The 25,853-nt window shown below is 40.6% G+C and overlaps 1 protein-coding gene across 1 annotated transcript; it reads left to right on the top strand.

Annotated features, from left to right (window-relative positions):
• The first annotated feature begins 485 nt into the window (after positions 1-485).
• Positions 486-19,657, top strand: st8sia3 (ST8 alpha-N-acetyl-neuraminide alpha-2,8-sialyltransferase 3). Its single transcript, XM_031277560.2, has 4 exons — positions 486-1,373; positions 12,266-12,385; positions 13,736-14,293; positions 18,793-19,657. Exons 1-4 carry the CDS (start codon positions 1,210-1,212, stop codon positions 19,073-19,075), a joined length of 1,125 nt encoding a protein of 374 aa, XP_031133420.1. The 5' UTR covers positions 486-1,209; the 3' UTR covers positions 19,076-19,657.
• The last annotated feature ends 6,196 nt before the right edge of the window (positions 19,658-25,853 follow it).

Here is a 25,853-nt window from a genome sequence, read left to right as displayed (position 1 = left end):
CATTGATTTACTCATCTACCAAAATCAAGAAATATTGATTGGCTTTATGTGATTCATTTAGCTAGAATAATTAATCCATAGCATGAAATTAATTAGATCATTTTTTTTTATTTGCTTGACAGCCCTAGTAATAAGTAATACATAATACCTTAGATAATAAGATTATTTAATTTTCAAATGTTTTGCAAAACATTGGAAATTGACGCTTCATTATCCCTTTGGGCTACATAGCTGTAATTCATATTGTAGCCTAGCCTACACCCATCAGAACATATTAAAACATTCAAACACAAGAACATATTTAAATCGCATAGGCTTTATGTCAAATACATTTAATATATATGTTCACTTGAGCAGAAAACGTGGCCTTTATATTTGTATATTTTCACATGTTTGTCAAGATGTTTGAGTTCAGACTGATTGCCAGACTGATTGACTTATGCCCTGTAACCCCCCTCGCCTCCTCTCTAGCTGCGTAGAGCTCCGCCTCGGATGCTGCTGCTGCTGTTTATCTGATAACCGCCATACAAAAGCTGCGTCTCCTTAAAGGGACACACCGGTTTAATTAATTAGACTACCGGAGAGAGGAGGAGAGACACGCCGAGGATGCAGATGAAGAGAGGGAACAGCATCCGACGGTCGCCACCGTCATCTCCCTGCAGGACGCCGCGTGTCGCCGCTTCACTTCACCACCTTAAGGTTAAGATGCCGGCTTTAATCTGACCCTGCATGCCGGCAGAAAAACCTCCAAGACCCCCTCCTCCCTCCTCTGTTCTCCATTCTGCGATGCATTGACTGTCAATGCGTCACACGTTCTTCCTGCGTCGTTTCTTCCGCATACGCGTCGCAACCTTCTTGCCTCATTTAGGCTATGCAACAGGCTGCAAAAACGCGGCCTCTCGCTCTTCACTCCACTCTGTAGCCTTCGTGTCCTCTGTTTCAAGCGTTAATAAATCCGAGGTTTGCGCGTCCTTGACCGCCTGTCCGGCCTTCTGCATTTCTGCGTTCCTCTCCGCCGCTCATGCGTCGCCGCTGCCGCTGCCGCGCCACCGCATCTGCCCCTCCTCCCCACATGGACTCTGAAATCTACGTGAAGCGCCCTCGCTTTGCCGCTGATGCGGTGCGCCTGGAGGCTGGCTGTCTCTTCGTCCTGGCCGGCCAGTGATCCTCTGGTCCGGGTGGGGGGGCTTGTGTCCGCAGAGAGGCAGGATGGTGCGGATCGCCAGCGCGCTGGGGCTCGTCATGTTCAGCGTGGCGCTGCTCATCCTGTCGCTCATCAGCTACGTGTCCATCAAGAAGGATTTTCTGCTCAGCACCCCCAGATACGGACCTAATGGAGGACCCAGGATGTCCATGTTCCACGCTGGGTTTCGGTGAGTCCAGGCCTGGCTGTAGAGCTGTAGACGTAGGCTGTATGCTGACTGTTGGTTTGCATCAGATCAGCTGAGTGCTTGGATTTATTTTTAGTTATTTCAGGTGTATACATGCTGACAAGGTAGAAAAACAGCTGAATGTTGATATGCTACAGTATGTACCTTCTAACGTCTTAAATCCTCATACTGTAAATGATTTATTGCTGTTTTTTTTTTTTTTTTTTTTTTTTTTTTATAGTTTTCCAGTTGAACACCTCTCAGTTTGCGCTGGTAGGGTGGAGCAATCTAATCAGAAAAAATACATAAACATTGTCTACTCAAAAGGTGTAGCACTGTGAAGGCCTCTGTGCTTTCTGCGGCCTGACAGCTCTGCTGTTCTTTCATGCAGCATTTGTCATTCTCTATCGTTTGGGTAATCACTGTGAGAATAGGTTTTTAGTTTCTTAGATCATACTGTATTCAAATGTGCATTCTTTGTCATTTATTCACTATAGGGCCAAACATATGTGGACACCCTTATTCACATAATTTAGTGTACTTTTGGTCGGGGGCTGTTTTATGGTTTAAACTAGGCCCCACGGTTCCAATTAAGGAAATAAAGTGAAAGAACCAAGCAGGCAGGCCTTATTGCACAATGCAATTTTTCTACAAAAGTTGCCATATTCAGCCAGTTGCTTGCTAGCTCAAAGTTTGTTGTTGTTCCCGAAGAGAACAGAGTTTGAGACAGCAACACACAGAGAGCAGAAGGTGAGGGACTTCCCTTGATCCAGACTACTGCTGCTACTACTACATGTAGGCCTAACTCTACTACAATTAATCCACTCCTACCATTGCTGCTACTATTTTCCCACTATGGCTACTTCTACTACTACTGTTTTTGCCACTACTATTACTCCTAGAATTCTTACTCCTACTACTACAGTACAACTATTGCTATGGTTACTGCTATAAATGTTGGTATCACTTCTACTACTAGCAGTTATAGGCTACGTATATTTACATGTAGGCTGAATGTATTTAGCAACTGCCTGGATTCAGAGCCACTTACTTCTTTATGATTAAAAAGTAATCAGATAAGGTGAAAGTTGGTGGGAATCTAACAAGAAATGAGTACACATCCGGTTTACATTTTCTAACAGACAGCATTTTAATACATTTTATAATAAATATAAAGTAGAATCACTAATTAGGCAGCCTATATCCTATGTCTCATGTCAATGGCGGATGACACTGATTTGCTGATTTGTTTTTAAATGAGGAGACAGCTTTGCCCTAATAAACTAAATGTAGTACATGTCAGTGTGTTTTCTCAGTCAGTGTAAGAGTGTATCAGCCTGAAGGAAAACAGGGCATCTGTCACTTAATCCTACAGCTGTAAACTAGATCACCTCGTTTCCTCACAGCTCTTATGTCTCTTCCAGTCCATTTACTGTTTACATGTTTCCATTACTTTTATGCACATTATAAAGTGATGAAAAGATTAAAGGAATACAAATTTAAATTGGATAAAAACATTTTAAACAAATTATATTAACTGTGTGGCACTTTATGGTATGTAGATGGTCAGATTATCAGTCTGTGTGTGTGTGTGTGTGTGTGTGTGTGTGTGTGTGTGTGTGTGTGTGTGTGTGTGTGTGCGTGTGTGTGTGTGTGTGTGTTTGAAGGCGTGCGTGCGTGCACATCTGGGTTTCCTGCGTCTGATTCCTGTTCAAACAGGATGTCTTTTGACACCAGAAGAGCTCTCTGATACTTTTTGAACAGATGTCAGTAGGGCCGCTGCAGTACAGCTCCATGGAAAATCATTCTGTAAATCTTTGTTGTCTAACATGTTCGGTCAGTTCGGAGTGTGACGCTAAAATGGCCTCGTTCTGATGAAGGTTCTGGAGGCCAGTGAGCTGTCCTTGGATCTGATTTACAGCATGAGAGCCACATTCATTTTCCACCCGCCTGTAATCATTTTCCTCCTCGGCTGCCGTCACCATGGGCCAAGGTTAAACTCAGAGTGAGTTACACGTGAAGGACGACAGCTTTTCGAAGACAAAACACTCTAGTGGACAAATCTATACTGTATAAGTTTCCTGCTGTGTTGTTGTAGAATGAGAGTTTATGATCAGGAACATGGTGACATTTTTGCTCTGTATGTGTTGCAGCCAGTTGATGGACTGGTTAGTCCATCTGATGGTCTGTCTTTCCTCTGAAAAACGATTGGCCAGAGTACAATGAAAAAGAGTATATTTCAAATTCTCTTGGTGACCCTCGACCTGTCCTCTATCACCACCATCAGACCCAAATTTGTACTGGACTCTAATGGTCGGATTTCCACGAAATTTACTGAACACGTTGAATCCAGGTTTGGAAATATCTATATATATAAAATATCTCGGTTTCGGGCAGGTGCAAAGCAGTGTTCCAAGTATGTTATCATTAAATGACAGAAACCTGGTAGCACAACTGGTTGAGCGTGCAGCACAAGTTTGAGTCCGACCCAAGGCCCTTTGCTGCGTGTCATCTCCCTCCTCTTTCCTCCCTTTCCTGTCTTCAGCTGTCCTATGAAATAAAGGCCAAAAAAGCCAAAATAACAATAATTTACAGAAACATTGCATGCAACATATTCCTTCTCTTCCCGTCTCTCTGTCACTCTCTCTTTCTCACCCTCACGCACGCACGCATACACACACACACACACACTCGCAGCTTTATCATCATTAGTGTCGAGGCTTCACCTACGAGTTTTCCCCCTTTGTGTTCTGTAGCTTTTGTTTATGCCGTCAGAAAGAAGAGGCTACCACTGATGATATGGCCAACTTAATCATAGAGGAGAGAGAGCTCATGTCTTTAATGAAGAGTTACTTGTTTTGCTATTCAACAATGAAGAACATCGGAGCAATTCATCTGTTTATTCAGCCTTAGTCTAAATCAACAATGTTTCATTCACGGGATTGCTCCAGTGCTGCTGGAGGTTCCGCCAGATGTCCCTCACCTTCTGCTTTCTTTGTGTTGGCATTCTAAACTTTGGTCGATTCGGGAAACATCCTCCGAGCTAGAACCGACAATCAAATTATATTTATCTTTTTTTTGAGTAAAATTCTCATCACACACTCGACAGCCATTTTAATTCCAGAGGTCGCCTCCCTATATGCACGGTCCACCAAAACAAGTTCCTTCCTGAGGCTATTTTGCAGAGGCATCGTACCTGTGTCCGGCGCTTAGCGCCACCCAAGATGATTGTGATTGGTTTAAAGCAGGGGTCACCAACCTTTTTGAAACTGAGAGCTACTTCATGGGTACTGAGTCATACGAAGGGCTACCAGTTTGATACGCTCTTCTGAAATAACAAATTTGCTCAGTTTGCCTTTAGTTATATATGATTATTAATGATTAATGATAGTCATCTATGTGAAGACACTGATCACGTTAATGATTTCTCATTATCAATAATTATCAACAATGACTTAACAAGGTGGGAAACAGATAATATCAATATTCAATTTTCATTTTTAGAACAGGCCTGAGGGCTACTCATGTGGTCCTTGGGGGCTACCTGGTGCCCGCGGGCACTGTGTTGGTGACCCCTGGTTTAAAGAAATGCCAATAAACCAGAGCACATTTTTCTCTTATGTTGTGTGGACTCGCCACAGGGCTAATTCAGCCTAGATCTCCCCACTACTGTGATCGGGGGAAGAAGAGAGCACTCTGGACAGCTCCCTAGCTGTAGCTGCTCCCAGCAGCAGGATCAGCACCTTGGAGAGTGTGGCGGCGCTCAGTCCTAGTCTCTGGCCTTGTCTCAGCCCTGCGATTGTGCTATAATAATGCATAATAATAATAATAACTTATTTATATAGTGCCTTTCATGAAACCCAAGGACACTTTACAGAATTACAGTGGCTATACTAAGGGAGGTTGTAATCTGTGGTAAACAAATGGTGTTTCAGAATTTTTTTTTTAAATGTCCAGGGATGTAGCATTTCAAATATCTGCAGGGAGGGTGTTCCAGAGGGATGGGGCCGCAACACTAAAGGCTCTGTCTCCAAAGGCACAGAGTTTGATGTGGGGAATGGAGAGCAGGCCAGCGTCTGAGGACCGCAGGTTTCGGGGTGGGGTGTATGGATGGAGAAGGTCGGAGAGGTACAGTGGGGCCAGGGCATGGAGGGATTTGTAGGTGAGAAGGAGGATTTTATATTTGATGTAGGACTTAATTGGGAGACAGTGAAGATAGATGAGGGTTGGGGTGATGTGCTGCCAGGTCTTGGTGTGGGTGAGGACCCTGGCGGCAGAGTTTTGGACATTTCCGGAGCCTGTCTAGGGTTTTCCTCAGACAGGACTCCATTGCAGTAGTGCAAATGGGAGGTAATGAAAGCATGTATGAGGGTTACTGCCACGGAGTCAGAGAGTGATGGCAGGATTCTGGAAATGTTTTTAAGATTAAAAAAAGGCGGATTTGGTGATAGATTTGATGTGAGTATGGAAAGAGAGGGTGGAGTCTAGGATTACACCAAGGTTTTGGACCTCAGAGCAGATGACGCACCCGTCAACATCCAAGATGAGATCTCCAACCTTCTGGAGCAGCGCCTTGGGGGCCACAACGAAGAGCTCTGTTTTATTGCTGTTCAGTTTGAGTAGTTTGGTTAGGTCGGTTGACATCCAGGCTTTGATGTCATGCAGACAGTTGACCATGGACAGGGGGGGAAGCTGAGTGGATGGTTTGGTGCTGATATAGAGCTGTGTATCATCGTTAGGTCATTAATTTGACCAAGGGGGAGCATGTAGATGGTGAAGAGGATGGGTCCAAGCACAGAGCCTTGAGGCACGCCTTGGTTGACCGGAGCTGGGTCGGAGCGGGAGTTGCTAATGGTGACAAATTGCTTCCTGTGTGAGAGGTAAGGAGAGAGCTGTGCCAGTGATACCAAGTTAATGGGATAGGCGGTTGAGGATAATGGTATGGGAGATTGTGTCAAAGGCTGCGGAGATATCGAGGAGAATGAGTATGCTGATGTGTCCAGAGTCAGCTGTGGTGAGTAGCTCATTTGTGATTTTGATGAGGGCGGTCTCTGTACTATGATCAGGTCTGAATCCTGACTGAATGGGTTCATAGAGCTCATGGTTGGACATATGCTGATGGACTTGGGTGGCAACTGCTTTTCCAGGATTTTACTTAGGAATGGAAGGTTGGAGATCAGCCGGAAGTTGTTTGCATCCTCCGGATCCGAACCTGGTTTCTTGAGACTGAGGCAGTTTTAAAGTAAAGTAGGTGGGAACTACGCCAGATTCCAAGGAGCAGTTGATGACATCAACCATGATGGGACACAGGACAGGCAGACATGTTTTGACCAGGGCTGAAGGCATTGTATCCAGGGAGCAGGTGGAAGCCTTTGCTTTTGTGACCAGCTTGGTCACTAGAAGGTTGTCCACAGGCATGAAGCATACAGTTGGCGGTTTGCGTATCGGGTTCGGGTGGTTGATTAACACATATTTTTGTCGGCTGTATTGGCTTTCATAACAGGTGTGCGTATTAAAAAACCCTGATTGGAGCGCCTGGGTAGCTCACCTGGTGGAGTGTACGCCCCATGTACAGAGGCTTGGATCTTAGAAAAAAGAAAAGAAACCCTGATCGCTAGTCCCCGAGCATGTTGGCACTGCAAGCTGTTGCAGTGCATGGTCGTGCACCTCCCATTCTTTGTAATTATAGGCAGGCACTTATCCCATGTGCAATGCTTTTATTTGAGATCCAGGAGAGAAAGGTCCATGCCACAGGGCAGTGAAGATTTAAGTTTAGCTACAGTTTTAAATTACTCAGAGGTAAAGATGACTTATAACTGGTTAGTTATACCCAGTACTGTTTGAGGCAGAGAAGAACTACCCAAACGTTATGAAGTAGCTCTATTTACGTCTTAACTGTACCCTTCATTGTGTCAATCACTTTCTGGTATCTGTTTTTGCAACAAAACGTAGGAGATAGCTGTCTCCTTTACGGTTAATAGAAGAACAAGACTAAGAGTCTACAGCAACACTTGTAGCTAGGTGAGGCTGCACTTAGGCACAGTGGTGCATGGTAATAAATGCTAACACCAGCATGATAACATGCAAACATAAGTAGAGAAAGAAAAACAACTCTGCCACTATAAAACACTAAGTTTTATAAAGTAAATGTGACTGGAAATTTGGTTCTGCTAGTTTACTTTCACATTTTATTGTGAATGGATTCACTTTTTCCAGTGTGACCAAAAATGTCTTGTACAGTTTTGTGCCCATTTGGGGAAATATTTGTCACTTTGCAATTGTTGCAAAAAGTGCCATACAACTCAAATGATCACCATTAGAGCTGTATTATATCACAATTATAAGTGTTTTATTGGTACAATAATATAATATCAAGTAAGTATTTGAAATGCACTTAACCTCTGCATGCCAGGCCTTTATAGAGTCTAAGGTATTCCTTTCTGTCAGTTACATGTCATTTTAAAGTCACTGGTGATGATTAAGATAAGAGTGAGTTTATTTTTTGTTTTACATTCCTCCTGCAGCGAGAGGCCGCCTCGCAAACCTGACCTGAGGTGAATACAGAGTGCTGAAGTTTGAATTCAAAACACAAGGATGTACTCTGTCTTTCCTTTTCCTTTATTATAATATTTATATTTTTCTATTGAAGAATGATATTCTATCTATCTATCTATCTATCTATCTATCTATCTATCTATCTATCTATCTATCTATCTATCTGTGCATCTATCGCTCTATGGTCTGACACTGAGCATTGAACTGTTTGTGTCTCTAACCAGACACAAAGCAACAAGTCTATGACCCTGACTTTTCTCTGAAGCCTTTTAGATGGTGTGGTGTTGGATTTGAAACAGCATGAAATAAAGAATTTACAGGAATACTAAGAGTAAACAATTTCAAAATATATTTCCAAAGTTTACTCAGATCTCATTTTGTGGAGTTTAACCAGTATTTTTCACAACAGAATAGTGTGTTACATAATCTCATTATTCTCTTAGAAACGTACAGTTATGTAGAAGTTTTTAGTTACCTTTGACACAAGTTTATTATTTCATTCAACATTATATTCCTTGACACTAAAATTAATCATATACCTATTTGGGAATTAGTAACAAAATAGTACCTAGCCCCCCAAAAAAGGATTTTTTAAATCTTAATCTTAGTTATTATCTTATGTACACAAGATAATAACTTGCAAAGGCTAATATACGTAAAATATTTTGGAAATCCAGACTGAATTGAAAAGTTTTGAGACAGAGTGAGACCATTCCCAACTGCAATGTGCTCATCTTTAGTATTTCCATTGTATTCTGCGGGACACATTCTAATCAGTAGCTATATCATGCTGATCCTGATCCAGCGTTGCACCTCTCTGGCTGAGCCTTACTGGCTTCAAAGATGGCGGGCGCTGCAACAATAAAATAAAGCTGCTGGAGGTCTGACTGCCATCAGATCCAGGTCAAACAGTATTTACACATACGTTTTATGGTTGGTCTTAGACTGGCACAGAGGGGGGGTTTGCCATGCAGGACAGTATAAGTTACAGAATGTTTAAAAGATCACATACACTTGCTTCCTCAGTGATCAAACCTCTGCCACTGTCTGAACTGTCCTGATGCAGTAAATTCCACCAACCTCATTCTTCATGCAAGATGAACCAAATTAACTTGCAAATACTATTTGACCAGTTGTGTCTGCCATAGCAGAGTCTTGACCTTAAACCTTGACATTTTGATGTTTAGTCAAAGGCAGAAGATTAGTGAGGCTAGTTCTCTGTTTAAACCAACATTGTGGAAAATCCTCTTTGTCTGTCTTTCTCAGAGTCAGATGAGACGATCGGTTTCATCTTTGTGCACCCAATACAAGGAGAGGTCATGGGTTTTGTCTAGCTTACCACAAAAATTTGAGGCGAAAACTGCTAGCCTAATTTCATCAACAGAGATAAACCTAGACCTACAGACAAGTCCAATGCTATCAGATTAGCATGTTGTATCTTGTTAGATAGCGGGCTAATTTCACATTTTGCCCTGCAGAGTTCTAGGTAGCTTTGTTCCTGGACGGACATCACATGGAACCTGGACATTTCAGACACTCAGGAGTTAAAATACATATTGAGAAACAATGATGAAAATGCAACCTGTGTGTTAGGCAATCTTCTTGGTCCTTTCTAAGGTGTTTTCTCTTTCAACTTCAAAGTCCTTCAAACCATAGAATGATATAGGCCATTTATTCCTACCCTCTAGTACGACCCACAGGAGTGTTTCATAAATTAGCAACCCTAGCGGTGGCAGGAAATACCACCTTATATCTTAACCAGAGAACGTAATGGTTGCAGTGTTAAACACATCGTTAACGTTGTGAAGCGGTTGCAGTTTGTTTAGGTTTAGGCACAAAAACTACTTGATTATGTTTAGGCACCAACACTAATTAGTTAAGTTTAGAAAAAAGATTGTGGTTTGGGATAAAATCAGATGCAACTTTACGTCCAGTTATGCACATGACGCAAACATGACGTAGCTCCGTTTGTTCCGTAAAGTTAAACAAAAACTCACAGTTTACTTTTATTTTCAAACGGGACTCAAACCCCAGTCTCCTGGGTGAAAATCCTGTATTTGACTCATCCACCACCCCAACTTACCTCCTTATGTGTATAATTTGTCACCATACTTCCTGCTTTGCTTTTGTCATAACTACTACAGCCATAGAGGGCGGCGTCAATATAAACGTAAATATGAGTCATAATTGCTGCTTAAACGAACAACTTATGTGGCTGTTTTTCAGGGGAGGACAGTCTCGTTACTTTACCGCAGGCTGTAACAAACAGGCAAACAAAAATTACCTCAACTAGATCTCTTCCATTAACACCTATACAAAGCAGTGCTCCACTTGGGGGAGAGGAAGAGGTCCTTTGCCTCGGCCCATTTTTAATTTGACATGCTCCACACTAATGTTGGAATTAATCGTGTGTTTTTGTTGCTTTACACCTGATTTATTCTTTTTCCCACCTTGAAATTCACCAAGACTATTTCCTACCATCCAGTGTGTTCATTTTTTTTAAACAACAATCTACAACACAGAGTGTCTGAAATTTCCAGGTTCCGTGAGATGTCCATCCAGGACGTCATGTGTGGTATGGTGGTCCTCTAGCTACATAACCAGCTAGCCACCACGTTAGCTACACAATCCATTGGCTGATGTTAGACTTTCTGTGGTCAGTTTGTTAGGTAACGAGCTAGTCACCAATCTGGCTGGGTTTTGTTGACAGTGGAGTTAAGACAGAGGTCAAACCTGTAACGCCACTATGAGGAGGCTAGCAGTTTCTTCTGCTTCCACTCTTTGTGCTAAGCTAGGCAAAACACATCCTGGATTGTTCTCTGTACCAGATGCACAGAGACTCTGGTTAAGACATTGAGTGTTGCGTTTACAGGAAACATAGACTGAATGCTGTTGTGACCTAAGGAGGAAGTCATTCTACCAGGAGACAGCACCATGGACAAGAAATAGTCAAATACATCAAAAATGTCAAGGTTTCCATGCAAAGATCACACAGAAAAGCTTGAAAAGTAAATGAATACATTGTTAATATCTTGGTTAAGTCTTGATTTTACTGTAATATACTCACTTGTAGCATTGGACGAGTTGAGGCTTCTTGGATTGCAAAAAAATGTTCATCTTATAAAGCACGCATATTCAGTCCTAAAATTTCAAAAAAATCTAATTTACCAACAAAGTGGCATCATTAGATTTCTCATGGAGTTTAAATGTCTTGAAATGTGGTAAACAAGGCATCGTTTCAAGATGTGGATGGTTGTTTTAAAACTGTCTTGAAAGTGAAGGATGTACATGAAACCAAATTTGGTTGAAAGGCAAATATTTCACTCCACATAAAAACCTTGCTAAGATGGACATCATTTCTGCACTTCAAACAGTTTGGCCGTAATGCTCATTTCCCCACAGTACACTGGATTGATATTATTCTAGATTAGAGTAATGAAAGAGGCTGAAAGTCAGTTTACACTGAGCTGATAGTGTAAATGAACACTGCAACTGGTTTCCTAAAGAAACAAAACTGTATCTATTTGCTAAATGGCTCAACACTTGCATATTTCAATCAGCTTCTTTTGGAGGCATTTTAGCTTTGTGAAGAGGTTGGTACTGAAAAAGACAAACTATTGGTTATCATTCATTTTCTACAGAGCCCAGTGAAGCTTTATTTATTTAATTTTTTTTGGACATTATTTCTACAACATCAAGAAACATAAGCAGTCAGGGGATCTCACTTTGATTTTCAAGGTATTTCCACACCAAGTTTAAATGTATGTACAAGATATTTACATGAACTTAACTAATCAAGTAGTTATTAAATATGTGTTTCTCTGTTGTTTCTTGCAAACCAAAGAAGCATTTTAATGCAATAGAAAATGCATGTTGTCTTTTAATTGGATGAATTTAATACTTTCTTTCATTTTTTTGTTAAGAAACATGAAAAAATAGCATCATGGCTGCTGCCCAGATGCACGACCAGAAAACTAGATAGAACACTATCTTATCACAGATTTTCAGTAAATTTGCTAAATCTATGCATGCACATTTTCAGCATTTTATGCATCTAACTCCAAAAAAAGTGTTTTCAATAATCTTGCTAAGGTGTTAGCTTGTTTACAACCTGACTCTTTGTGTTTCTTGGCCTGTCAGACAAATGATCCTTTAATGGTTTGCAATGCAGGTGAATGAGGATGTTTTGCATTATCTATAAACCTTTTTTTAAAGAGCTAAAATGCTCCTCAAAAGATTTTGAATTGCAAGTGAATGAAGCCAACCTCCTCTTAACACAGGAAGAGTGGGTTAACCTCCGTGTCTTTATCTCCTCCTCTTGCTCCTCCTCGTCTGTCTAGCTCCCAGCTGGCGTTGAAGTATCTGGATCCAGCTTTCACTCCTCTAACCAACGCTCTCAGTGAGGACATGCAGAACTCCTCTAAATGGACCTACAACAGCTCTGCTTTTCTACAGCTGAAGTAGGTTACACACTTTCTTTATGTGATGTTTTTTGAAAGCTCAGCATGATTTTAATGCTTACAGAAGTAAGCACCAGTAGTCATGTTTTATTGAATTTGAATCTAGCATCATTTTGTTTTTTACAATATAAATTAAAGTTTAACTTAAAAACTCAAAGCACTATCAAGTCAATCAAGACAAGTCAAATTGAAGTCTCAAGTCTTGTCAAGGACAGTCATGTCAATTCTCCAGTCTTACCGAAGTCTTACCAAGTCAAGTCTCAAATCAGTCAAGAAAAGTCAAATTGAAAAAGTGTACTCAAAAGTCAAAAGTCTGCTCCTCCGTTATCCACATTAATCTGCAATAATCATGTTCAATGTTGAGAATTATATACATTACATCTGGGTCACTGTCATCATAACCATTGTTTCTGATTGGACTGAAGGACATAATTTAAATGCACAATTGGTAGTAACTGGTTTGACTGTGTTTATAGTTCATCAGATCTGTTCAGTACTGGGATTTCCTTTCCACTGTTTGTCATTATTACAAGTACATTTAGTTGTGGTCACTGTGTCAACTGTCTTATCCACGGTTGTGAATGTACCATGACTGTACAATGAGCAGACCTGTAAAATAAGCTTACATTTCTTGATAAGCAACATTACCGAGCAGCCATACCTTTCAGCTCAGTAGTTCTTTCTGCCGTACTATACGATTTTTTTAAATTAATGTTAAAGGGTACCTTTACGCAAATAGCATCTATTGATGCAGCTAGTTCTGGTTATATTTGGTTTAGAGATATTCAGCTCTCAGATTTCTGCTGCTAGAAAGTCAGAAAATCCAGATGCAGATATCTCAAATTGGACATGAAAACTTTCTATGATCATTCTTTTTTATAATTATCTTTATCTTCTTTTTTTGTAATTTTGGTGAATTGCGCCTTTAACTTTCCAATATATTAATTAAAAATGGATTTGAAACTAAACAGGCATGTGTAATACAGAAATTAAGTTACTGTTGTTCAGCAGGTAAATGTAATATAGTAATGTTTTGCAGGTTTCCCAAAAGGTTTTTTCATATTTTTAATGACTTCCTTTTATGTAAAGAACTGAATGAGGTGAACTTATTGTTTTCATATATTGGGTGGCTTTTTTTGTCCACCTGGAACAACCTACAGTCCAATCTAACAACATTGCACTGTGAAGGTATTGCAATTATTGTGTCCACCCCCTGTAGATTCCCTGTACTGAGATAGTGGGTGTTATAAAAAATTCAAAACGAAATACAACAGAAAGTTTTTAGACGGACTTGTGGATGCTTAAAGTAAGGATGCAGTAATGACCAAAAATGTATTTTTTGTATTGTAGAAAGGAGATCTCTCAATACATCGACATCCCCCACAACTTCACACTGATAAGAGACTCAGTCCGAATCGGACAGCTGATGCACTACGACTACTCCAGCCACAAGTACGTCTTCTCCATCGGCGAGAACTTCCACTCACTCCTCCCTGCGGTCTCGCCAATCCTCAACAAGCACTACAATGTCTGTGCCGTGGTCGGCAACAGCGGCATCCTTACTGGCTCGCGCTGTGGAGCCCAGATCGAGAAGTTTGACTTTGTCTTCCGCTGCAACTTTGCGCCGACCGAGATCTTTAAGAAGGACGTTGGGCGGCGGACAAACATGACGACCTTTAACCCCAGTATCCTGGAGAAATACTACAACAATTTACTGACTGTGCAGGACAGGAACAACTTCTTCCTGAGCCTAAAGAAGCTTGACGGTGCCATCCTGTGGATCCCAGCGTTTTTCTTCCACACATCAGCCACAGTGACAAGGACGCTGGTGGACTTCTTCGTGGAACATCGAGGTCAGCTGAAAGTCCAGCTGGCCTGGCCGGGAAACATCATGCAGTATGTCAACAGGTAAGACACACGGTAACACTGCAGTAGATTTACAACAAAGACCACGTCTCCACCTGGTATTACAAAACCTGTGATCTGTGCCTGGATAATGGCATCTTAACATGAGCATTTGCATAGAGCTCAACAGTGACTGCCCACTTTTTTAACGGATCTGGTTCCAGAAGTGTTTTCCCCGTTCAATATCTCCATTGATGTTACATTAAAGGCTTATGTAATGAGTTTAGAGCCTGGAACCAAGCAAACAGCTCCAAGATGAATCATGACCATAAAACATTTGATTTGGCGCAAAATAACATTTTAAATACGGCAGAAAAGGCAAAGGTACAAGACTGTGTACAGAAACGATCATAGACTTCAATGGCAGCAGCTCGCTCTAGCCGTTCACGGCTGCGGTGAACATTTCCATGGTAACGGTGAGTTTTACCAATCAGAGACATTGCTGTTACGCTAAGGATTGTGGGTAGTGTAGTATTCCTCCACAATATTGCATATAAAACGTGTAACATGTAACATTTAAACAGATTTCTAGCCTCTACAGGAGCAGAAACTTTCGTTTCACAACTTCGAAGTTCGTGGTCAGTCTTCCTTGGATGGTTTAGACATTATGGCTGATAATCAAAATCCTTATGGAGAAAATGAATGGTATTTTAACTTCCGGAACCACACTATTTACATCTGGTATTAGTAATGTTAATTCTGCCCTCACTGTGATCATATCTCAATATGAAAATTAGGTAGGCGGAGCTAGCAAACTCTTCTATCAGAGTGTGTCCCAAGTCAAGATACTTATTGTTCCTTTATGGCCTGGCTTTTCTAATTGCATTCGTATTGCAATGCATTCTGCATGCATTTACACCTGCATTTACATATTTTTTTCCTACTACAGATAAGATATCTAGGTACAGATCAATTTTTTCAGATTGTCAACAAATCCCATTAAAATATCAAAACCAACAGCGTACTTAGTGTGAAGTGTAGTTTTTAGCAAAGGTTACTCATGTGCAGGGGTTAAAGTGGAATATGGCAAAAAAGGCTTTTGAATGGGGCTACATTCATTTCCAGCTAACTTCACAGAGAGCAATGAGAGCAAAACAGCATCACCAATCTATCTAACTCAGCTATAAAACACTGAATTTGCAGCATGTTACCATGGCGTTCACTACCAAGCCTATTCGTAACCAGTTAGGCTACCGACAACGTGATCTTTACCGGTTCAACTGACTTGACCAGTTTAGATAGTATGCGACTGTCCTGCTATTATTACAGAAATGTGAACTAGCCACAGACAGTTGCCTTGTGCATGGACTCACGGTGGTGCGCTGCTAAGAATGAATAGTGGAAACGCTAAAATGGATATTTGGCGTTACACTGATGTATGAAACTGCCAATAGGATTAATTTACTTATTAATTACTAATTAATAACGCTGTTCCAGATCTTTCCGGCCCACTTTAACCCCTGCTCATGTGGGGACTGTTTTCAGCTGTAGATGAAGAGTGTGGCTCATTGATTGTTTTAAATAGTTAATACAATGAGTCTCTATGGCACAGAGGAATAAGATATTTATTGTTGGGTTTTGGCCTTTTAAATTGGATTTGTTGAAAAAATATAGATTTTCAAGCCCAACCCTATTTACAAAAAAAATTTAAAAAAATAGTGCAATTACTAGTTGGTGGTTTTTGCCAAATGTAATTGTTGTTTGGATTATGTCAACTTCTTGGACAATTTTCCAGTCCAAGAAGTGCTACGTATGTCATTAGGAAGTGGTCAGGGCGGATAGTTGACATTGCCTTCTTTTTACTCCTGTGCCTCTCAGTGACTTTCTGCTTGTCAAAGTGGACTTGCACACTATTAGGCTTAATTAGGATGGTCAACACTGTCTTCTAAAAATGATAGCACACGTTACACATTGGTTTCTGGGTAAAAAATGTCCAGACCTGTTAGTCTGTCCATCTATCACTCTCTATTTGTATGTCTTTCTGTGTTTAAAATGCCCCCAAGTATTTATGCCCAGTTTGTAGTAGTTAGTGTGGTTGCATTGTATTGAGCTGTGCTCTATATGGCAAAGAGGAGATTTAATCTCCAAAGCCGGATTATAAGGAAACAGCTATTCAGTGAAAGGTATGGCACAGAGCTGTAACTGTGTGTGGAGAGGGATTTAAGTCCGGTGCCTAGTGTTGAAGCAGCAGAATAGGCTACTCGTACAGTAACCTAATCTTCACCAATCCCATTAAGACTACCTGCTCTGGAAGAATAACCACGTTTAAGCAGCTCAGGCGGCTTTCAGCACCTCAAGGACTTTTGGAGATGGTTTTGTTGAGGCCGGTTTGGAGTTCCCCTCTGTGATCCTGCAGAGCAGGACTTCCTGATGAAAGCATTAGCAGTGGTCAGATTATTTTTTTTTTTAGATTCAGTTGCTTTCAATAACAGCCTTTTGTCAGATTTTTTTGAATGACGTAAAATTTGTTTCATTCAGGTTTGTGCCTACATTTATGTGTCACACAAGCAAATACATTTTTGGCAAATCTTAACAACATGGAATTACCTGTACTGTAATGGCTCACATGGTAAATTTGGCAAAATATAGATTTTTACAGCACTAATTCCATCAGTGCAACTACAGAGTCATGTCATACTCACCACCCTTCTGCACGCAGTCTTTCTCCTCAAACAGAAATACTGTTTGCAATAATTCAATAATTATTATTATTAGTGATCATACCTTAAAAATGTTTCACTGACAGCAGCTTAACAATGACAGTGGTGACTATGAAATTACTCTGTTGTTGTACTGATGGAATTAATGCTGTGTAACATACTGAATTAATCAAGATAGCAAGTAAACATAAAGGCTGTATTACAGTAACAGAAAACAGCATCAACAACAAATAAAAACAGAAAATGGAAATACTTCTCACTAACATATGATAATATACACATATAAAACAGGGGAAATAGAGATAAATGGCTGCACTTTGGTCTAGATTAAATTCAGGTGTTTTACTCTTTAAAATATATAATATGTCATATTTCTGGATTTAAATGTAAAAAAATCGACTACATATGTTATATAAATGTTTTAGTTGTGTACGTACATTTTCCCAAATGTTTTCAACAATGTTCAAACCAAGAGAAATCTGTCATTTTTAACAATGACATGGAGCGTGACGTTCAGTTGACTGTTAATTGTGTCATATAACCTTTAGTTGCTCTAACTTTTGTCAAAACACGGGAAACACCAAATGATACATTAGAGAGTAATGGTAAATCATACAATGTCACAGAATTATACTCTGTAACAACAAAACAGCATTTGTCTGCCACACATCACCATTGTTTCGTAATTACATGCCACTTTGTGACACAGTAATACAGTAGAGACCTAATTTATTGATATATTTCAATATCAATCCAGTTTACTACAATGTTCTACCTTGAGAAGTGGCTCATGCTAATGCTTGGTGAGTAACGATATAAGGTTAAAACAACGCTCAACGCGCTCGTAGAGTTATTTTTAGTGTAACTGTTTTGACCACGGTTTACAGCGCTGGACTAACCCACGATTACATTCGCCAACGTAACGTTAGCTGTATGGGTAGTTAACTAATCTAATGCTAAGTAAGCCTGCTATCTCAACCAGCGACTGCAGCAACCGGAACCCAGCCAGCACAAACCTCACCGCTGGGTGCTAACAACGCTAATGGGAATAATAGAAGGTTTATTGATCCGTTGGGGAACAGGCCATATCAGACCCCAGGCGCCCATAACAGCGGCCACCTCCTCCCAGTGGCGGGGAATACAAGTAATTATGTGGGAAAAACTGGAGCTATTTCATTATAATGACATAAATAAATGTTAAAGATGCAGTAGGTAAGACTTGTAAAACTAACTTTCTGTCATATTTGCTGAGACTGACCCTATGTTTGAGTAGAACTACATGAAGCAGGTAATTTAAAAAAAAATCTGGCTCCTCTGGCACCACCTACAGCCTGTAGTGCAATTAGCAAAAATCCACAGCTCCCTGTTCAGATACACCAATCAGGGCCAGGGGGGGTGTCTAACTGAGTGTCAATCACTGCTCATGCACACACATTCATTCTTCCTTGTGGGGGTAGGGGCTTAGGAGACCGTTTGGGCTTTAGCAGAAAGGGGGGGAGGGACTGAGAAGTTGTCGATGTTAAGCTAAGTCCTGAATCTTCACAATCCTACCTACAGCACCTTTTAATTAACATAATGTGAATTAAACTGTAATAGATTAACTCGTCCGTCAACAAATACATCGGCAATGGTGGTTAACAATGAAGACAACTCCTATGATCCCATGCAACTTCATAACATCATCAAATGTCCGTGTTTACATCCATGGTTTCGATTAAAGGAGACCTCTAGGCTAGCAACAAAAAAATACATATTGTACGTTTAAGTGACTTACACTTCACATAATTTAAAAAGTTACGATTATTTGAATGTATAATTGTTCTCCTGACTTGTGCTCAACAGCTACTGGAAAACCAAGCAGCTGTCGCCGAAACGCCTGAGTACCGGCATCCTGATGTACACGCTGGCGTCCTCCATGTGCGATCAGATCCACCTATACGGCTTCTGGCCCTTCGGCTGGGACCCCAACACAGGAAAGGAGCTGCCGTACCACTACTACGACAAAAAGGGCACCAAATTCACCACCAAATGGCAGGAGTCCCATCAGCTGCCTGCTGAATTCAAACTCCTCTACAAGATGCATACGGAGGGACTGCTGAAGCTCTCCCTCTCCCACTGTGCTTAGGGCTAAAACTGCAGCAGGTACAGCGCTCCTACAAACTCCTCTCCAACGCTTCTACGGGCCAAAGTTGTCAAAATGATGAGGCTAAGGTTTTGCCAAAATCAAAATCTTAGCTCTGAGGCTGAGTTGGTGCAATGGGTTCTTAAAATGTTTTTAGCCCAAAAGCCCTGTTTGACAAACCGTTTGTATAAAGCGCAACAGCTCAAGAGATAAGGAGTCTATGAATTTTCTAAAGCTCAAGAATCTAAAGATGAAGAGGACTACAGTTTTGGAAAAGGTTGCTGCAGCTGGACCTTTAGGCATTGTTGCTCTTCAGCAGAATATCACAACCTTGAATTGTTTCATGGTGTTTTATCACTTATCACTCTCTGAACTACAGCTACAAATCAGCAGACTGACTGTTTAAAACCTACATTAGCACTGCATTAAAGAAGGCAGATCGCTCCTTCATTTCTATGAGACCACTGTGTTGATGCAGTTTGGGTCCTGACATCACAGGCAAAAAAGTTGAACCTGGCTCAATATTTGCTGCAATTTAATGCATCGTCATGCAGCAGCAACACACCGCGTAGGCCAATCAGATATGTAAAAGCAACACATTCTCACTCCCATCTCGTAAAATACAGACGCTTGGTCAGGTGCCTTTGTCGTTGTTATTGACGCTAAAAGTCTCCTTTAGCGTCATATAACGCACTTTAACTAAACGCGCTTGGTCAGGACTATTGGCGTCCCTTTTGACGTAGTTAGGTTAAGGAAAAGCTTGTGGGTGGGCTTACGTTTCCATGACTCGCGGGAAGAACGGGACGGTTGAGTTTAGGGAAAGGTCATGGGTGTGCTTACGTTTCCGTGACTCGCAGGAACGAGACGGTTGAGTTTAGGAAAAGGTCGTGGGTGGGCTTACGCTTCCGTGACACGCGGGAATAACGGGACAGTTAAAGACACATGCGGGACACAAACCCCGGTCTCCTGGGTGAAAGTCCTGTGTTTGACCCAGTGCTTAATTTGTAAAGTGGGAGGTCCCGGAGCGCAGAGCGGGGGTGGATCCGGCGACTCAAAGCGGGGGTTGGAGGTAACGAAACAAAAAAGGAATTACACTGCCTACGTAGCTTCTCTGACTAAAAACACCTAAACAACGCTGTGTGTACATCAGGGCAATGTTTATTTTAATTTCAGAACATGCACTGCATCGGTGAGAAATGTAAAAAAAAAAAAAAAAAAAAACATAGGCTACACTGCAACAATCGTTTTCACAAGCAGCAATAATCCATCGGACTATTAAATTAACCAAAAAAACCACCGTGGTCTCCACATTCTTGATCGGCAGTAACGTTTTTTGCTTGTTTGGGATCCGACTGGCCAGCGTATTTGAAAAAGTTAAGCAAACTTTGTTGTCTTTTTGACATTTTCCCCTGAAGCGCTTGTGTCACTTGAAGTGCAGCACCACTCTGTTGAAGTGCCTCCCCTCCCTCCGTCCCTCTCCCCCCTCTGTCTTACCCTGAAAATTCACCTCAAAACGCATCGAAAATGCAAACATAAGATTTTTTTGGAACTTCAATGGGGAATAAAGACTAACAAGATAGATAATAACATTGAACACTACACAAAGTCATTTTTTTTTTTTTTTCATTTAGGCGATTCATTTTTCATAGTGACAGGAGGTGCCGGATCCAATAAAAAAGGTTCCGGATTCAACGTCGGAGGTGCCGGAACATGTTCCGGCGTGTTCCAGCTCAAATTAAGCCCTGGTTTGACCCATCCACCACTCCGACCAACCTCCCTATGTGGAATTTCCGCCTTACATAGTACTCGCTAAACCCCGTGTACATGCTGCTCTCCCCGGTACGTTCTACAAACACGCTGAAGGGGGCTTTTTCCGTCGCTTCAGACGCTGACAGACACTGTCCAAACGTCCGTATTTTACGAGTTCGGAATGAGAACAGGTTGGTGAAAGCGCACATTGCTCGTAGATTCAATTGTAGAGAAAATGAATGTTACGGTGATAACTATATGTATACTATATGATACATAATCAAGTACAAGGGCAAAGGATAAAGAGTGCAGATCATGGATCTACAAGTAGGCAGCAACAGGAACTCTGGTCTCCTGCTCAAATGTTGGATGCACTACACCCCATCCATCACCCTAACCTCCACACCCTTACTTTCCAAATTGCTACAGTACATTAAGGCATGCTATTTCCTGCATTGGTACTGAACGTTGGTAGTGGACGTAAACTATGCTTTGCAAATTTGTTCAATATGCCTCCATTTCAAACATAATTCTTAGGGATAATGAGCTGGAATTAAAATTTTAGATAATTGTATTTCAAAGGGACTATAGATGTCTCTAATCGGAAACAAACAAAGAGGACATACGCCAGATGTTTGTCCCATACTGAAGCACACTGCTTTCATCTTTGAAGTGAGACAATAACCATATCTTTGAAAAAATTTGAGTATTTGGAGTTTTGTTTCTAAAAAAAATGGTTGAGCAACAAATCACAGCAAGAAAAGATCTTGAACTACAAGTCCTTATTTTCACTTTGCTGGCCTGTTCCTGTGATTTTAATGTCCAACACGAGACAGCGTGAGACAAGAGGAATCTTAGATAATTAAAACAAAAAGGCAACATTCTCATGGCCTTGAAATCCAATTTGTACATATTAACTAGAAATGTTTTGTATCATATCTAATAGCAGCCCTTTTATTCACAGAAGTAGTGAATACAATACTGCTATTTTCATCAAACGTTATTTTAGGATTGGATTAAATTCTGGTAAGGTTAATGTTTTGCTCAGAAGTCCACAATTGGGGCACTTTTTTGTGGTATGACTGTTTTTCACATCCATCAACTATGTGAATTATAGTTAATTGTATTAATGAAATGCTCAGTGATATTTGGTCCCCTGTGGTTTTTACGTGGGAACTAATGCATATTTCTGTTGTGACATAACTTCCATCATATCCTGTAATATCCACACATTGTAATCTGAAATTTGCATCTGGGCATTCTCCTCAAAGAAACATGAATATACAGTTTAAACTTTCAGAGAGAAGTGGTCTGGTAGTTAAAGCAAAGTTATTCTACAGTTTCAGAGTGCAATTCACTTATACACTGCTGTCATAAATATGGACAGCTGCACACTTGCATAGAGAGGCGAAGTCCCTCACCTCTGGTGCACCATCATGGGAAAAATATGTCCGGTAGTGAAAAGAGACAAATAATTATTTGATCCCATTTAAATTGAGCCATTCATTTACAATTTTAATTATTAATTTCAATTAATTAAATTAAATTAATTAATAATTTGCAAGTCAAAAAAATCTCAGTTTGTTCTAAAATTGTTGAAGCATAAGACTGTGAAAATACGTAATTAGAAAGACTGCTCACCCCAAAGTCGCATAAGTGACGTCTCGCTAAAGCTACGATGCCTGTGTGTTTTGTAACGGAATGTGACGTTACTCACACCAGCAGCGGATCTTGCTCGTTCTTTCGCTTTACGTCTGATAAAACGCCGATAAAACACGTCAGGTAAGATAACGTTACATATGTTGTGGAACATAGCTAAGCTACCTTGTGAGCGTGTAAGCTGAACAGCAAGCAAGGTAACGTACATTGTGCAAGACCAGATATGTAGTTCACAAACTGTGACTTTTCCACTTCCAAAAATATCTTTTAAATTAACAAACATCATACATGACTCAATTCAAACGGGATCAAAAAATTATGTGTCTGTCCCTGTTCATTTCCATGAATGTTTTTACCAAAAAAGGTCCCATGGGGTCTACAGGAAAAGAAGGGACTTCGTCTCTCTATTTTTAATGACTACATTACTCATGACCAAAAACTATAGCGAGTCGACAACTTTGCTAACACAGCCAAACATCAAGCAAGTGCAACAACACAAGACATAGCAAGCTAGCTAATACTACTTACTAGTCCAACAGCAAGATAGCCAGTTCGATGAGCCTTTTAGTTCGCAAAGTGCTCGCCAACAACTAAAAGCCAGTCTGAGATTTACTCTTGTTTAGTGGTCTTTAGCTCGGTAACTATGTCTCTTCTTGGCTTCTTTTGTCAACGTCCTCTTCGGTCACTTGGCTTCTGACATGATGTCCGTAGAGGCTGCTGAACCCGCAGATGCAGACCGCTACAATTGACTGACACACACATTGTTAAAATCATACGCTGGATGCTTTATTAGTCTTTCTACATGGGTTTAGTTATTGATCAGGCTATAATAAGGCCACGTCGGCTATGTAATCGCTGACAACCGGGACAATTTAATAGTGGTTGGTGTAAACCGGGACATTTTAGCGTCCCGACAGGCTTTTGTCGGGACTCGGGACACGCAACTCAAAATCGTGACTGTCCCGGTCAAACCGGGACGTCTGGTCACCCTACCCCCGCCCCAGGCCTGAAAACCTCCTTCTCCCAGCGGTCCAAAGCTCCTGTGCTAGCAGTGTAAATACCAACACTCCTCTGGTGCTCCAAGCTCCCAGTTCTGGTCAGTAAAAGAGCTAACGTAGCAGTTAGCAGCAGTTAGGGTTACTTTAACTAACTAAGTAAAGCTTTCTGTCCATCAGGAAATTCCGTAAATCACAGAGTCGCAGCAGAGCAGTCAGAGGACATCAGAGGGAAAACCAGAAAACATTTTCTCCATAAAATGTGATCCAGTTTCACCAATCTCAGTGGTAGAGCTGTACAGCACTACGCAAGTCTCCCAGGCGATCGTACCTGATCACCAAAGTTAAATGGTGCGAGAATAGGTGTTTGGGGAATGCAGTGGGACACTGACAGAGGCACCATTCTTCCTATTACAAGTCAGTATACCATCACAATTTTGAAGCTGTTGCTTTAAAGAGTTCTCCAACAAGGCTATTATATTTATAATTTTTAGATTATTTTTATTAAGGGGGTCAGAGGTCAGCAGGTAGTGAAAGAAAAAGTGAATTTCTCACGTGTGAAACACCAAACATGATAAATTCACTCATAGAGACATGGTTTTCAGGCTTATCAAATGCAAATGTCATAATTGACGTGTGTTTTTTAATGTATTCGCAAATTTGCTGCAATGTGTTAATGTGACTTTCGTCACCTTTTATTTTTGTAATATAAAAATATCAGTCGGTATCAGGTAACATTTATCCAGAATGTATATTTTTGCATTTTGAATGGTATTAATGAGACAGGCTACATCCATATCGACATGTCTGTAGAGATGAAGGATAATATATACTAAAACCACATATACTGTAAGATTAATGTTTTATTCATCCAATACTTGAAAGAAAATATATCTAGTCTGTATTTATTTAATTATTAAGTCATTAAAATAAATGAAATGATCAATTTGACAAATTGAATCCTGTCTTGTTTTTAGTGGATGTTAACTGAAGACTGCTGTCTGTTTATAACCATATTTTTGAAGTTTGAGGTGTGTTCTTTAAAAAAAAAAATTGCATCTACATTCTTGCGAAGGCTTATCATTTATCATAGATACTTATCTATGATTAAATAAGTTATTGGAATCAGGCACACAGTTGCAAAAAATTACACACAAGGATTTTGAGAACTGTAACACAGTGTAGTACCTACACAGGTAGCAGTAGTGGAGGGGCAAAGACTGACATCCGGCACGTGTCAGGCTTCATCCTGGCAATGTACTTCCGTTGCACCAGACTAGGCAATGTGTAACACATATGACATAATTTGACGCCCATAGCACACACTGGCAGACAGACAGAAGAAGTAGCCAGGGTACAGTAGCTGGGACGTGTCGATCCTGAGAGCAAATGTGATGAAATTGCTGCTTTTTTAAAATGTTGATATGCATTGACATTGGGAAATACGACAGTGGCAAATCCAGAGGAGGTGAGTCGAGTCAAGACGGTGCCAATGTGTGGGCTTACATAGAATGTGTCATACGCTGCTGGTGAGTGTTGGCCTAAAATGGCCCTCGGTCCATCCGTCTCTCCTTCCAACACAATATCTCTTTTGTCCAAAGCCTTGAAATGGGATGTGGATGTGAACACAAATGCTAAAGATCACATGGATTTGTTTTCTTCCCTTATGTGCCTGTTTGTTTCACTGTAATTGTGTATTTGACATTATTTTTTACACATTTTGAACCAAAAGCCACATAATAAGCATTTCTGTCATTTTTCTACTGTACATTCTCTAAAGAAAAGATGACTCATTCTTTTTACAAAATGCACACATTTTACCCTCAAGCCAAAATATAGGGTGGTTTAAAGTAAAAGCAAACTGAATTACAAAAAGCAATGGATTTCATATTGTCTATTGTATGCAGGTAGAACTGAAACATGAAAAATAATGCAATCAGAAAATAACTGTAAAACAGAGGTGTGCTGTGTTTGTGTCCTGCTTCACTTATTTTCGTTCCTCAATAAAAAGTGAATAAAACAAGTTAGATGTAACGACCACACAGTATCGCCCCCATTACATTACAGTAAATGTACCCATTTCTACTTGTTAGTTACTATATATGACATATGAGGTCAAGTTGCAGTCTCAAATATTAGTTTTTTTTTGGATTGCTAACGACAGTGGTCATAACTGAAGCCACATGTGCAATAATCTAACTACGGTCTGCATTACCAACAGTCACCTGAGCCAAACAGTTCACATCACCTGAAAAACTCATTCCAAACAACACAACTCTTCACACACGTCTCAAAACAGGCTCAGTGCAGCCAAACACTGAGCAATCCTCACTGAGATAATATACACTGTCACTCAGAACACACTAAGAGTAAAAACA

The sequence above is a fragment of the Sander lucioperca genome, chromosome 14 (assembly GCF_008315115.2).
Source record: "Sander lucioperca isolate FBNREF2018 chromosome 14, SLUC_FBN_1.2, whole genome shotgun sequence".
Lineage (NCBI taxonomy): Eukaryota > Metazoa > Chordata > Actinopteri > Perciformes > Percidae > Sander > Sander lucioperca.
Note: the sequence above shows the minus strand (reverse complement) of the source record. Positions and strands in the feature narration are given on the sequence as shown.